The following is a 15,168-nucleotide window of genomic DNA, read 5'->3' on the forward strand; positions in this document are numbered from 1 at the left end:
ACAGGAAGCCTGCTATTTTGTATTTAGTGGCCATTTTGGCCATATTCCACATTTTTTCTTTGATACACTTGTTCCAGGGTTTTTATTTATTTAATTTTTTTGGTTGAAACTACTGGGCATTGCTTAAAAAGAGCCTGTGACCCAAGTACTTCATCGCCAGCGACTGCAGCATTTGACAATTAAAATCTTGAATCTTCAATCTTGAATCGTACCTGACTCAAGGCAGATTTCTTCTTCCAGGCGGCCATGCAGCACGATGCCTGATGTGGCTTCTCACTGTATTGGAAATGATGGCATGTGCCACTCGGAGTTCAGCCCAGAGTCTTGTTTACCCTCAGGAAACATGTACGCACTGCGTTGGCATTTATTTGTCGACTAACATCGTGTGAGTGTGGATTCCAGGCCAATATCCACTGTGAATCAAACTAATGGCGCCTAATTTGGGGATTAAACATGAAGTGGGAGTTAACGTGATTGTGAAAATAAATAATGCAAAGTGATTTCCCTCTCGCTGAGTTTAGACTCGGTGGAAATGGATTTAGATTTCTGTGCGAGCGAGTCTCACATCTCTGCTGATGAGCAACACGGACGAGTGTTGATGAGCAGGCAGATGAAGGAAATGTGGTTTTGCAGAGACGTGTTCACCAGTGGAAAATACTCAAATCCCAGAGGGGAAGAATGTGCTCGATAAAACTCTTCTCGTTAATGTTGGGCAAGGCCCAGTGATCCGACTTAGAACAAAGGGTCGTAAAACCTTAGGCCAGGCTCGGGTAACCCCTTACATTTAAAAATCCAGCAAGGGCCCTTATCTCCATGTGGCAAAAGATCACGTCCTGGTCCCCCATGGTAAGCCCGCCCCTGGGGGCCAAATCCTGACAACTCAATTGGCTGCAGGGCCACACTGACCCCTGACCCCTCCTCCCAGGGGGGAGTCACCTGAGACATGACTTAAAAGGGCTGAACTCACAGACTTCTCCCTCTCTTCACTCAGATGCCCAAGCGACAACAGAACCCCTCCGGGGTTCTACTAGTTAACTCGGTATTTTTAAGAGACTCTCTTTGTCATCTCTTTTCCACGCTGCTCAAGTTGTCTTCTGACCTCAAGAGGTCTAACCACACGACTCAGTAACTAAGGAGGCGATTAGACGTTTGTTTAATATCATTTTTATTTGAAGTCGTTTCATTTTCTTCTTATCTCAGTCAAAGTTTTATCTTGATAGGACTTTTCCTGTTTTTAACTTGAAATATCGAAACAGGAAGTGCCCCGCTGGACGGACTCCGACACTTCTATAGACTTCCCTTTTTCCAACGATCCACAAACGGCTTCCACAAAGCCGTTCCCTGCAGAAGCGCGACGTTCATCCCGCTGAGGAGTATGAGACAATCCACTCCGTTCCTGTAAAGCAGCACGGTCTCCGCTGTTACAGAAGAAAGACGAAGTTTCATTCCGTCAAGGAGCACGAGGAATTCGCTCCCTTTTCCGGTCCAGCGGCCGAGCCAGGAGCTCCGCTCGTGAGAGAGACTACGTGATTCACTGGCCCCCGACACATTCGCGCCGAGGTGCAGACACACCGCGAGGGTGGTACAGTAAGACTTGATTATCTGGGCAGATGTTAGTTTTGATACGTAGCATATTATTTAACATTTGATTGTATTTGTTGCGAGACCGCTGAGTCTCATTGTTTTAGCCGGCTACGACGAGCCGCTACTTCCGGTTCATTTCCGGGTTTTGTGTTAGTGCTTGAGGCCGCGAGGAAAGCCTCCAGCCACGCACTGTTAACGTCTGTGTGAGTCTGCAGTGATTTCACCGATCAGAACCTCGGCCCACAACGCTCGCTTGAGGGCTGAGGGGTGAATCACAGTTAACTCATCTCAGGCGTGTACTTTTAAGAGCTTCTTTGAACTCTCCTTACATGTTCTTACATGTCTTCTCTCTCTCTCTCTCTCTCTCTCTCTCTCCTTCTAAACCGACCTATACACACTTCTGACCTGTATTTATAATACAGGTCATGTCACATAGTTAAATCTATGCTTAGAGAGGCTGAACACATCTGGAAACCATTCGGCCCCCAAAGCCAAGCAGAGATAAGAATTCTCTTTGTCTAAAATTTCCTTTGTGTAATTCATGTGACGACCACCAGTGTGCGCTCCGGCCACATGGTGTCATTAACATAGACTCCATCTTGAATAACGCAAGTTAACCCACCATTTTGAGTCTATTATTGCCACGCCTCCGCTCTCTCTCTCCTCCCATCCTGGCTCTAAATTCATAACGGCTCCGCCATCTTGTTTTGTAGTCAATCCGCCATTTTGAGAGTTTTTAGGCCTTGATTCCACGAATCATGATCGGCCTCCATCTTAGATGTGATGTCACTACGCGTCATCGCCACCCCCCCCTTCTTTTTCTCTCTCTCGCACACACACACACACACACACATTGATAGACACAGACAGACACACACACACACAGAGACACATAGATGGACCAGAGGTTACATGCGTGTTCTAAATTGTGATAAGCTGCTGTTGTTATCTTTGAAATATGGGAGTTTGTTAAGATGATGAATCATTAAATAACACTAACTTTATTTCACACACACACACATAGACACACACACACAGAGAGACACTTTGACACAGACACACACACACATAGAGACAGACATACATAGGTAGACCGCAGGTTGTCCATGTATTTTCTGAATTGTGATAAGTGCTGCTGCTGTGTTTACCTTTGAAATATTGGAGCTTGTTAAAATGATAAATCATTGAATAACATTATAACTTTATTTCCCCTTTTTAATAAATACTTTTGTAATTAAAGTATCTGTAGTCTGTGATTATTTGTGCATATGTATGTGATTGCAGCTGGATTATGATCGCCTGTGCTCGAACTTAGAAGCCTTCACTGTTTATTAAGTAATCGTTAATATTAAAATATTGACATTATTAATTTGACATTTATCATTATGAGACTGATAATTATAGCTTGACATCGTTGGTCCCTGGTAACCAGGGTGGTGCCCCCCTTTCTCAATTATTAATATAGATAGTATTATTCTTAAATTGATAATTTTATTGTTTTAGACTAATTATTTTCATTATTCTTGGTTGATAACCTTATCATTGTTAATTGACAGCTTGTACTTTCTAATTGATAATTCCTATTTTCTCATTAGTGGTTTTATTGTTATTTGATTACTGATCATCTTCAATTAATAATTTAATTATTTTTGATAGATAATTTTTATTATTTTAATAATCCTATTTCATGATTATTAATAATTAGCCAACGTCAAGTCTACTCCTATTGCACAACATAAATGGTGCCCCGTGTGAGGCGATCTAACTCCAGCTGTATCATAATACTGTGTACAATAATCCAGATTCTTTTTTTTTTTTCAGAAATTTATTTTTTTTTTGAAAAATTTAATTTTTTTTGAAAATTTGATTTTTTCAAAACTTTTGCTTTCTCTCATTTGGTATTGATCATGATTCGTTGTTGAAGAAGAAAATAATTTTGGAAATGTATTCTTCTTTGCAAAGTTTTATTTTTAATTCATTTGAACTTTTACCAAACCGGTATACCGGTGCCTGGTGTATCCGTAATTGGCTGCAGATTGCAATCGGTGGTTGTGTTCTCGAGGCACAAGAATCATAAATAATTTAAGAAAAGAGAAAAATAATTCTAGGAATTTATTTCTCTTTGAAAATTTTTATTGTAATCCCTTTGCATCTGTCCCAAGCAGGTATACTAGTGCCTTGTGTATCCGTGGTTGGTTGCGTCTAGCATATAAGTGGTTGTGTCATCTCAATGCACAATAATTATGATTAATCTTTGAAGAGAGACATAGGTTCGAAACTAATTTCTCTTTGAAGTTTCTTTATTCTAAATTCCCTTTGCTAAGCAGACTTTTGTGTAACTTTGGTTGGTTGCTGACTGCGTTTCAGTAGTTGGTAATTTTTATTGGAGATTTTCTGCATGCTTTTTGATCTTAAGGAGACAAACTAGATTTGAGAGACTAGTTTTGAGAAGACTAGTTGTTGACCAACTAGGTCTTAAGGATTGAGCCACCGAGCTATCCTTCATTGACACTTTATAGACACAGGGTGAAGCTCACCTGTGCATCTTGTTGTGTAGTTTTTTAATTAAGTGTTTTACCCACTTTTTCTAAGCAAGCGTGAGCAGTCCACCAGGTGCCTTTTCGCACTCAGAAGATGAGTAGCATGTAACACCGTGGGGCAAGTGCTCCCTCAGGACCAGAGGTCCTATTAGAGACTGTAGCCAGTCTGATTAATTTTTTCTAATGATGCGGTGAGTGAATTGAGTGAGTATGAAATAAGTACCTGCGATCGTAAGATCAAGAACTGTCCATGCACTCATCAACCCCACTGGCCCGCATCCGAAACTACCCCATGCTCTGGGTCAACTGACACTCCTCTACCAGCAGAGAGCCGAGCTGCAGACCCAAGAACATGCGAAGGCGCTCATAGCCATGCAAGCAGCATGTCGAGCGGAGCAGGAGAAAAAAAAAACTCCCACCTGCGGCACATCATCGAGACCCGCAAAGAACAGGACCAGGCGGTGCAGGAGCATGCGCAGGTCAAAGGTCAGCAGAAAGGGGGGCACAGTCAAACAGAGCTGTCCCCCCCTCCAGCTGAGATCCCTGATGACAGGGCCAGGAGCTGACGTCATTCCCGGTGGAGCCAGCAGAGCAGAGACACTGGGAGAACAGCTGCGAGCACAGCTCCACAACCCTCATGCAGAGGGAGCTTTGCTCTGGAGAGCCAGACACACCCAGCAGTCCACCGCTCCGACCCACTCAACACCAAAGGGGGAGCAGGACTCAACCCCTAGACGTGCAGTGACCTGGGACCGCTATGAGGCAACATCAAATGCCTGTCCAGCGGACACACAGCATCCACTCCAGCCAGAAGGAACACATCCTGCACGGAGCCATGCTGATCCACATCACAACGACGGAAGGAATCCGTCCTGGAGGGCTGAAAGAGATTCCCAGTCTGTCACTCAGGCAGAGGCGCACCATGACTCACGGTCGCGTCCTGGATGGTCCTCCAACCCCGGTGCAAGAGATGGTGGCCACGAAGATGAGTACCTTGGCACATTCGAGTCAAAAGACACTGATGACTCAGCACCCCCTCAAAGAGAGGAAATCCGCAACCGGCGGCAAGAGCCCCTTGAAAAAGACATTTATCGCTTCGACCCAGACAACCGAGGGTGTAACGAAGACGACACCGTGGTTCTGGCAGTTCAAGTCCAACACATGTGGACCCGGCGCTGGAAGATGACAACTTTCCCCACGCCAAGATGAACCCCAGCAAAGAGAACCAGAAACAACGACCCTTCCAACAGGGTGCCCCTCAAAACCAAGGGGGTGAGGATTTCAACCAGCCCCACAAACAGTTTCGACCTCAGCACCTGAATCCCTCTCCACAGAGAAGTAGGGGCTGTAACCAAAGGAAACCTCATCAATACTAGGAGTATAGAGATGGTGACCGAAGTCCAACACATGGGATGCATCCTGGCACAGAGGAATTAATACGGAGATGTGTGGATGAAGCAATGAGAGACATTGTGCCACGTGTTCCTCCAGGCTCCCCTAAGAGACCAGACACTGAACCCCGTTGGCGAAACTAGAAGCAGTTGCCCTCCTTCTCCACTCCTAAAGATGACTTCAATGACTGGGAAGGACCGAGGCGCTGCCAGAAACCCCCTCTCACCTCCACACCTGAAAGGGGGGGGGGAAGAAATCCCAATTTTAAAACAAAGACCGCTCAAACCACTCACTCCATCAATAGCTGCATGCTTTAGACCCTCTGTCAGTAAATCGTATAACGTATGTTCAGGTAGTGAACTCCTTAGACCTTGTTGAGGATTTTGAAGTCGTTACCACTACGGTTGTGCAGCCCTCACGGGTACAGTTGGCAATTCAGTCTTGGCAGAAAAATTTCAATATCTGTAGATTTGCAAACCTAGAAATAGGATTTACCATATATTCACAGATTAGCGAACAACAGAACGTGACTCGCCGTTCTAAATGTTTTGGTTTGACAGAATAACACACATGATTACCTCAAAACACCAGCACCTACTCAAACATTTTCTTCTGTTCCTTTTTCCACTTTTCTTTCATTTCACTCTTCACCGAAATTCATCAGTATGTTAACAATAACTGCCGATAAGCATTATGTGAAATTGAAATGTGCGCCGTGTTTTAGAATATATGTTGTTTAGCCTCTGTCTGCCCAGACAATTACCTCTCTCTGTTTAGACTCATGCCTCAAAGACATTTATGCCTCATGATGAACTAACTTTCAATGCTTCAACTCCACTCAAGGATTACCTCTCATGGATTATCACTGGACTCTCGACCCTAGCGTGCCCTGGAAACTGGGTAACGACCCACTTCCCAGGTCAAAGGGGGACTGTTGGGCAAGGCCCAGTGATCCGACTTAGAACAAAGGGTCGTAAAACCTTAGGCCAGGCTCGGGTAACCCCTTACATTTAAAAATCCAGCAAGGGCCCTTATCTCCATGTGGCAAAAGATCACGTCCTGGTCCCCCATGGTAAGCCCGCCCCTGGGGGCCAAATCCTGACAACTCAATTGGCTGCAGGGCCACACTGACCCCTGACCCCTCCTCCCAGGGGGGAGTCACCTGAGACATGACTTAAAAGGGCTGAACTCACAGACTTCTCCCTCTCTTCACTCAGATGCCCAAGCGACAACAGAACCCCTCCGGGGTTCTACTAGTTAACTCGGTATTTTTAAGAGACTCTCTTTGTCATCTCTTTTCCACGCTGCTCAAGTTGTCTTCTGACCTCAAGAGGTCTAACCACACGACTCAGTAACTAAGGAGGCGATTAGACGTTTGTTTAATATCATTTTTATTTGAAGTCGTTTCATTTTCTTCTTATCTCAGTCAAAGTTTTATCTTGATAGGACTTTTCCTGTTTTTAACTTGAAATATCGAAACAGGAAGTGCCCCGCTGGACGGACTCCGACACTTCTATAGACTTCCCTTTTTCCAACGATCCACAAACGGCTTCCACAAAGCCGTTCCCTGCAGAAGCGCGACGTTCATCCCGCTGAGGAGTATGAGACAATCCACTCCGTTCCTGTAAAGCAGCACGGTCTCCGCTGTTACAGAAGAAAGACGAAGTTTCATTCCGTCAAGGAGCACGAGGAATTCGCTCCCTTTTCCGGTCCAGCGGCCGAGCCAGGAGCTCCGCTCGTGAGAGAGACTACGTGATTCACTGGCCCCCGACACATTCGCGCCGAGGTGCAGACACACCGCGAGGGTGGTACAGTAAGACTTGATTATCTGGGCAGATGTTAGTTTTGATACGTAGCATATTATTTAACATTTGATTGTATTTGTTGCGAGACCGCTGAGTCTCATTGTTTTAGCCGGCTACGACGAGCCGCTACTTCCGGTTCATTTCCGGGTTTTGTGTTAGTGCTTGAGGCCGCGAGGAAAGCCTCCAGCCACGCACTGTTAACGTCTGTGTGAGTCTGCAGTGATTTCACCGATCAGAACCTCGGCCCACAACGCTCGCTTGAGGGCTGAGGGGTGAATCACAGTTAACTCATCTCAGGCGTGTACTTTTAAGAGCTTCTTTGAACTCTCCTTACATGTTCTTACATGTCTTCTCTCTCTCTCTCTCTCTCTCTCTCTCTCCTTCTAAACCGACCTATACACACTTCTGACCTGTATTTATAATACAGGTCATGTCACATAGTTAAATCTATGCTTAGAGAGGCTGAACACATCTGGAAACCATTCGGCCCCCAAAGCCAAGCAGAGATAAGAATTCTCTTTGTCTAAAATTTCCTTTGTGTAATTCATGTGACGACCACCAGTGTGCGCTCCGGCCACATGGTGTCATTAACATAGACTCCATCTTGAATAACGCAAGTTAACCCACCATTTTGAGTCTATTATTGCCACGCCTCCGCTCTCTCTCTCCTCCCATCCTGGCTCTAAATTCATAACGGCTCCGCCATCTTGTTTTGTAGTCAATCCGCCATTTTGAGAGTTTTTAGGCCTTGATTCCACGAATCATGATCGGCCTCCATCTTAGATGTGATGTCACTACGCGTCATCGCCACCCCCCCCTTCTTTTTCTCTCTCTCGCACACACACACACACACACACATTGATAGACACAGACAGACACACACACACACAGAGACACATAGATGGACCAGAGGTTACATGCGTGTTCTAAATTGTGATAAGCTGCTGTTGTTATCTTTGAAATATGGGAGTTTGTTAAGATGATGAATCATTAAATAACACTAACTTTATTTCACACACACACACATAGACACACACACACAGAGAGACACTTTGACACAGACACACACACACATAGAGACAGACATACATAGGTAGACCGCAGGTTGTCCATGTATTTTCTGAATTGTGATAAGTGCTGCTGCTGTGTTTACCTTTGAAATATTGGAGCTTGTTAAAATGATAAATCATTGAATAACATTATAACTTTATTTCCCCTTTTTAATAAATACTTTTGTAATTAAAGTATCTGTAGTCTGTGATTATTTGTGCATATGTATGTGATTGCAGCTGGATTATGATCGCCTGTGCTCGAACTTAGAAGCCTTCACTGTTTATTAAGTAATCGTTAATATTAAAATATTGACATTATTAATTTGACATTTATCATTATGAGACTGATAATTATAGCTTGACATCGTTGGTCCCTGGTAACCAGGGTGGTGCCCCCCTTTCTCAATTATTAATATAGATAGTATTATTCTTAAATTGATAATTTTATTGTTTTAGACTAATTATTTTCATTATTCTTGGTTGATAACCTTATCATTGTTAATTGACAGCTTGTACTTTCTAATTGATAATTCCTATTTTCTCATTAGTGGTTTTATTGTTATTTGATTACTGATCATCTTCAATTAATAATTTAATTATTTTTGATAGATAATTTTTATTATTTTAATAATCCTATTTCATGATTATTAATAATTAGCCAACGTCAAGTCTACTCCTATTGCACAACATTAATGTTTGGAGCCGGATGCTGATGAGGGAGTTTTGAGGCCAAATATTTAGATTTATCTGCACCATCAGAACTGAGGGGGGTGTGGTTTGACGGACAGTTGCTGGACGTGAACTGAAACTCACACCTTTAACTCGACCTGCGCCGATCAAACGCTTCTGCTCCAACTTCTCATCACTTTCACTGATGCACTGATTAAAAGCACTCTCTTAGGGAGTTTAAATGAGACGTCAAAATTAAATGAGTCTCCTGTTTGTAGTTCACTACTTTAATATTTTATTCATTAGACATTAGGAGTCATCAAATATTGAAGGAGAGTTAATTCAGGAAATTATGAACTAATGAGGGCAATTTTAGGCAACTGGGTCATCATGTTTTAGTCTTTGGTTATCAGGACCAGTGGAGTAAATATTAAGTATGGCTGGAAACTGCCACGAGTGTGTGTGTGTGTGTTTGTCTGTGTGTGTGTGTGTGTATGTGTGTGTGTGTGTGTGTGTGTGTGTGTGTGTGTGTGTGTGTGTGTGTGTGTGTACTACTGAGTCTTCAAGAAAGTGTGAAGAAGCTTCGTCTGTGATTCATTAAAAAAGATCCCTGATGAAAGATGCACACAGATGAAGGACTTTATCTTTTAACATTTGAATTAAGTGGTTTCTGAATACTGCCCCATGTTGCCTTCTCTTCCCTTTATGAAACCAACTGTGTTGACTTATCTATTTTAATTGGCTGTTTGTACCCACACCAGCACAGTCTCATGCTAGAAGAGGCGTTTCCATCTCTGGTTCGCTCAAAACTTTACTCGGACTTCATGGAACTTGTGTGAAACCTTTTTTAAAAAAATTATATTTCCAGCCACACACCTCAGCAAGACGTCCAGCATATCATTACTTCTTATTTCCCACCCTGGTTTTTCCACTTAATATGCTCCGCACTGCTCTGTTGGCTTTTCAGGATGAAAGAGATAATGCAATTTCACAGGCACTACCATGGACCCAACCTCAGTGAGCACTTTTGTTTCTAGCTATTTTCGTGCTTTTTTCAAGTTCCCCCTTGCTCTTTCACAAATTGTCATCGGGAAGATGCATTTCATGAATCATCGCCACTTTGATGTCGGGTTGTGATTTGAGTGGCTTTTCATGTTTCACCTTCTCCTCATCGCTCTGACAGTTAAAGTTCAGAGTGAGGAAGTAATGGGGAAGTTGAACCCCCCTCCTTTCGCTGGGCACTACAACAAGTTGGACTCACAGGTCAGTGGGGGGGGGGGGGATAACCCAAAGCAAGGGTCGGCGCTCTCCTGCGATGCATTCACACTAAAATGTTGCGTTGGAGGATCAAATGCCACGTTCCTTTAAAAAGAGAAAGTGAGATTGAGTCGGACAGAAAGGCGATGAGAAGGAGCCCACTCAGCGGGGGGGCGGCGTCCTCACAACGCTTTTTTTTTTCAAAGACGACAGAATGATGCAAAAGCAAATGGGTTGCGTGGTGGAGCTGTCAGTCGGAGGGGAGGAACTTCAGAGGCCGACGCATGTGGGGATTGCGTCATCATCATCGCCCGGGAGCAGACGGGCCGGACTCGCTCCACGTCTGGTCACGTCTGTTTTTCATCACCTTTCATCACATAGAGCAGGAAGATACAGAAAAATCCTCTCAGTGCTGTCAAGATGAGGCTTTCCTGAGGTGTGTTATATGGGTTTTGTGACTCATTTCTCTATGTAACAACACAGGAAACGAAACAATGTATTGTTTGGAAATGGGACAAGATTTCTCAAGGTCTAAATGGGACCATACAACTCACAAGTGTGTACTTTATATATATATATTTAAGACTGAAATATAACAGTAATAAATGGTTGGGGGTAAGGTTCGTGTCAAGTGTGTTTTTTTGCAGATGTATCCCTATTACAACTTGATTTATTCTTTGTCCAACGTTAGTTTTGTGTATGAATCGTTTGAAAATCTATTAGTTTGACAGCATGTACTTTTCCTTTGAGTCAAATTCTACAGCCGGCGCCGTTTCATTGTTTATGTTCTAAAAAGATGAAATCAGAACGTTCTGAAACGCTTCATGCACTTCAGAGGCTGAGCGAGGACAGACTCTTTCACTCTGATACTGTGACATGGAACCCAAAGAAAATCTGCTCTAAGAAATATATTAAAACTCGATCACCTGTAAAATGGATGCTTTTTTGTGTAATTCTCACCAAAGTGCACATTAGTTTAAAACGACTGGGCTTTTACAGCTTTTACAGTTTGACCAAGCGAAGTCATCTTCACGCTTCAGATTAAACTTCAATTCAAATAATTTCCCCAAGAGTGAAAATCTATTTCTCAGCACACAGTATTCAGGTTATGAACATTATATTGTCACAGTTCAGAGATACAAACTACTCATAACTACAGACTCATAACTGCATTTTTGTTTTAAACTGCATCATCTCCTCCACAGATACATCCTAACTGGCTCCCTTATGGCATTTTCAAACTAAAACTTAGTCGTATGGATGTAATATTAAAATCAGTAAATATCACTGGTACGGATATAGGACACAGCCCAGAAAAATATATAAACAATTATATTGAACAAGTTGACATTTTGGGCAGCGACGCAGCACGAAAAGGAAAAGACAGTTACAGTGATTTCTCCTGATGGGCTCATGAAGGTTTCAAACCAATTATTATGAATATTTGAGACATTAAAAGATATAAACATACCACATATTACAACTGAATGGCAGACAAACGTAGCCAATGACAAGAATGTGCTTCAGTTCCACTCACTTCATCAGACTATAAGTAAATAAAGAAATTCCTACCTTGAGTTCTGGAGATTTTTAGGTATTTTCTTTATCTACGAGCATCAGACAGAGTAATTCATCTCTTACCTTTGTGAGCCGAGTGGAGTTCTTCCATCTGAAACCGCTGAAATGTTGTGAAGTTGAAGATATTTTGTCCTTTTTTTTCTCGATCGGCTCTTTCAGCCGTGTTGACAGAGAGCAAAAAACCTCGGCATTTATCCGGCACTGGAGGAGAAGTGTAATTTAGACCGCCTCTTTTCAGAAAGTGCCACAAGTGAGCGCCTTCAAAAGAACAAGTCTGGAAATTGCCGGATGCCAGAAAAGATGGGAATGACAATAGTATTATTTCTGTGATCTCTGAGGGATGATATCTGTACACAGGCGGTTTCTCTCTCCCCATCCGTCAGCGTCGGAGCAAAACCTTCCTGAGCTTCAGCTTAATCTCATGTCATTAAGTTACATAAACTGCCGTCAAGCCGAACCTGTTTGCACGCGTCGTTCTGATTTAAGCGCAAACGATGACTTGTGACAAAGTTTCCTGCAAAAAAAAAAGCGTCACTTCACATTTGTTTCCCTTTGGGAGACAATGACAGTTTTCTCGGCGCCGAGCACTTTGCTGTTCAAAAAGAATAAGTTGCCGGAGTACGTCTCATTTAGCCACCGAACGATTTAGCATCTGCCGGGTGAATAATGAGGCTGGAGGCTTTTCCGCTGCTGCTAGGTTTCTGTGTTTGGTGTCAAAACAAGTAGCATTATGGATATGACACAAGTCGACAGCTCTTATGTCATGTGCTCGGCGCTGTCATTTGTACGTCTAAGTGACCATGTCAAATTGGTTCGCAGCCACTTATCATGTCGCTGTTTTTCAATTTTACTGCATCGGGCTCATCAATTTTGTTTAGCGTGCAGGGCATTATTTTTGAGCTCGCTGACGGCCTCTTGACATTTTCTAAATGATGTTTCACATCTTCCTCGGGTTCATTTGTTAAAAGCCTGGCTCTCGGCCAGATGTCACTTCCCTTTGGAGCGAGTGCGGGATCAGAGCGGCTCCTCTGGACGCTGATGAAGTTATTTGACTGCTCTCACTCACATCAGCAGGATGGAGCTTTTCTTTTTTTTACACATATGTAAGAGCCGTGGTTGAAGCTCTGCCGCTCAGCCACAGCCGGAGAACTATGAGGTCATGTGGTTTTCTGTCTGCGAGGGCCCATTATTTCTATTCAGTGATTCAAGATAAACCCGTCCTGATCGATAGGAGGGATCAGCTCGAGTGAAGTGTCCCTCAAACTTGTTTTTGTTCCCCTCTCTGTCCCACGCTGCATGTAAAGTAGTCCAGGTGAGAGCAGGGGAGGGAGAACTAAAGAAGCCAGTTATTAGGATTCATGATGCACTGTTGTTTTTTTCCACCAGCAAAGATCCAGTACCATCCAGCCCTGCCCAGCCAGAGAGAGTTCCTCACCCAGAACATGCCTATGGGCCACCTGATCAAATTCATTATCACCTACCAGACGGTGAGTAAAATGAGATGAAGCTCAAACCTGCAAAAACATTAATTTGACACAATCACATCTTTTTTTTGGGCCTCTACACAGTCGGTGCCATTTCTACATTTTCTTCTCTCCTGTGAGTCATGTTTGCTCTGAACCACGTTAGAGCGTCCACATCGATATCGTGTAGGTTGGCAACAGCAGATTATTGAACTGGACAAACATGCCATGTTGTGTAGTGAAGCTTTTTCAATCGACAAAAAAAACACAGTTTTTGTGAGGAGTTGTTTCTCAGAACTTTATATAATCATAAAAACATACATTTCCGTGGGCGATCGGAGCCGATCCCGGCTGATCATTGAGTTTAGGCATGGATTCTGTCAAATGGCTGCACAGTGGGGTCCAGATATGAGTTAGCAGCAGGAGATCATGCAAGATGAAGGACATAGCATATTAATAGTTATTACATGTTCTTGTTTACAGAACATTGACACCAAAAGCTCTCAAATCTCATCCTCTTTCCGAATTGTTCATAACTCTTCTTTATGTCCTGAGGTCTTTGTACTTCTTTTCTTATTTCGAGTTTTGAGTCGATCGTTTGTTAGAAACGTCTAAAGAGAAATGACCATTTTCTCCTGGTGGATCCTCCAGATAATCCAGTTCTCACTCGGACGTTATCCAGGGTTTTTACCAGGTTTCTGGCAGGAAAAACCTCTGACTCTGATATTTACGTTCCCACATACAGGGTAACTTCAAGAGATTACCTGGAGTTTGGTGCATGTGTGAAAGCAGTTATATATCGAGACAACTTAACATCATGTAAACAGGCATGTTTGATTTACCCAGAGAAAACCCAGAGACTCCATCCAGACCCCGGTCAGTCGGCAGGTTCAGACCCAGACACTTTTTGCCGCCCTGCTAAACTCAAAAGTTCAGCTAAAGTTCTTCCTCTCCTTGCTACATTTTGTATTTCCAAAGTTGTTCATGCAGAAGCTTATTTCCATCGCATCAAAAATGTTGGCGGCTGCAGTTGTTGTGGCTCTGCAAGTCGTGTGTGATCTCTCATGCTTTTTGTTTGGAGACATTTGTCGAGATTAGTGGAAGACGACAATATTTATTGTGCAATAATCCTCTCTGTGTCGAGATTCCAAGACAACTTGTAGTTTTCCAGCATTCTCAACCCAAAATACATCTGAGATCAGATTCCCAGAGCGTGGTTTTCTTTCAAGAAAAAAAACGAAACAATGTTTTCCTGTGCGTAGCAGCATGAGCGGAGGTGAGAGGAAACTGTTCTCGAATACGTCTTTGTTCTCCTGTTACGAGACAGAAATCCTGCAGCAGCACATTCCTTTGGCACAAGTTCGTTATGGAACTCAACACTTTGCGCAGAAGAGCTTCCAGCACATGAAATTTGATTTGTTCTCCGTTTTGCACTTAATTAATTCTGACAATTAATTAACCAAATGCTTGTGCACGTTGTTAGCCGACTGAATTTGCCTATTGTAATGAACACAGAATCATTTATTTGATCTGTGCGCTGGTGTGTTGCCAAGACGCCTATTTGAGTTCTGATGAAAAGCTCAAAGATGTTTGTGACGTGAAACTCTTTCTGTTTTCTCGGTGACTGATTGCAGAGCTGCACTTTGCTTGCTGCAGTTATGAATAGGACATGTTTCCCTCTGCCAGCTGTGATTCAGGAGGCGGAGCTCCGGGGACAGAAACATGCAATGTACTCTCACACTAGAATGGAACTGGAAATTAATCTCGGGGAGCAGAGCCGGTTTCCCACCGACTCACAGCGGCCGTGATGGAAAATAATGCAGAGGGA

The 15,168-nt window shown here is 43.2% G+C and overlaps 1 protein-coding gene across 1 annotated transcript in view; it reads left to right on the forward strand.

Annotated features, from left to right (window-relative positions):
* si:ch211-127i16.2 (amine oxidase [flavin-containing] A) overlaps positions 1-15,168 on the forward strand; it is a 41,826-nt gene that overhangs the window by 9,806 nt on the left and 16,852 nt on the right. The window contains exon 8 of the mRNA XM_061068564.1: positions 13,264-13,364. Coding sequence (XP_060924547.1) covers positions 13,264-13,364 — 101 coding nt within the window. The remainder of the gene's footprint in view (positions 1-13,263; positions 13,365-15,168) is intronic.

This window comes from Limanda limanda, chromosome 1 (assembly GCF_963576545.1).
Source record: "Limanda limanda chromosome 1, fLimLim1.1, whole genome shotgun sequence".
Taxonomy (NCBI): domain Eukaryota; kingdom Metazoa; phylum Chordata; class Actinopteri; order Pleuronectiformes; family Pleuronectidae; genus Limanda; species Limanda limanda.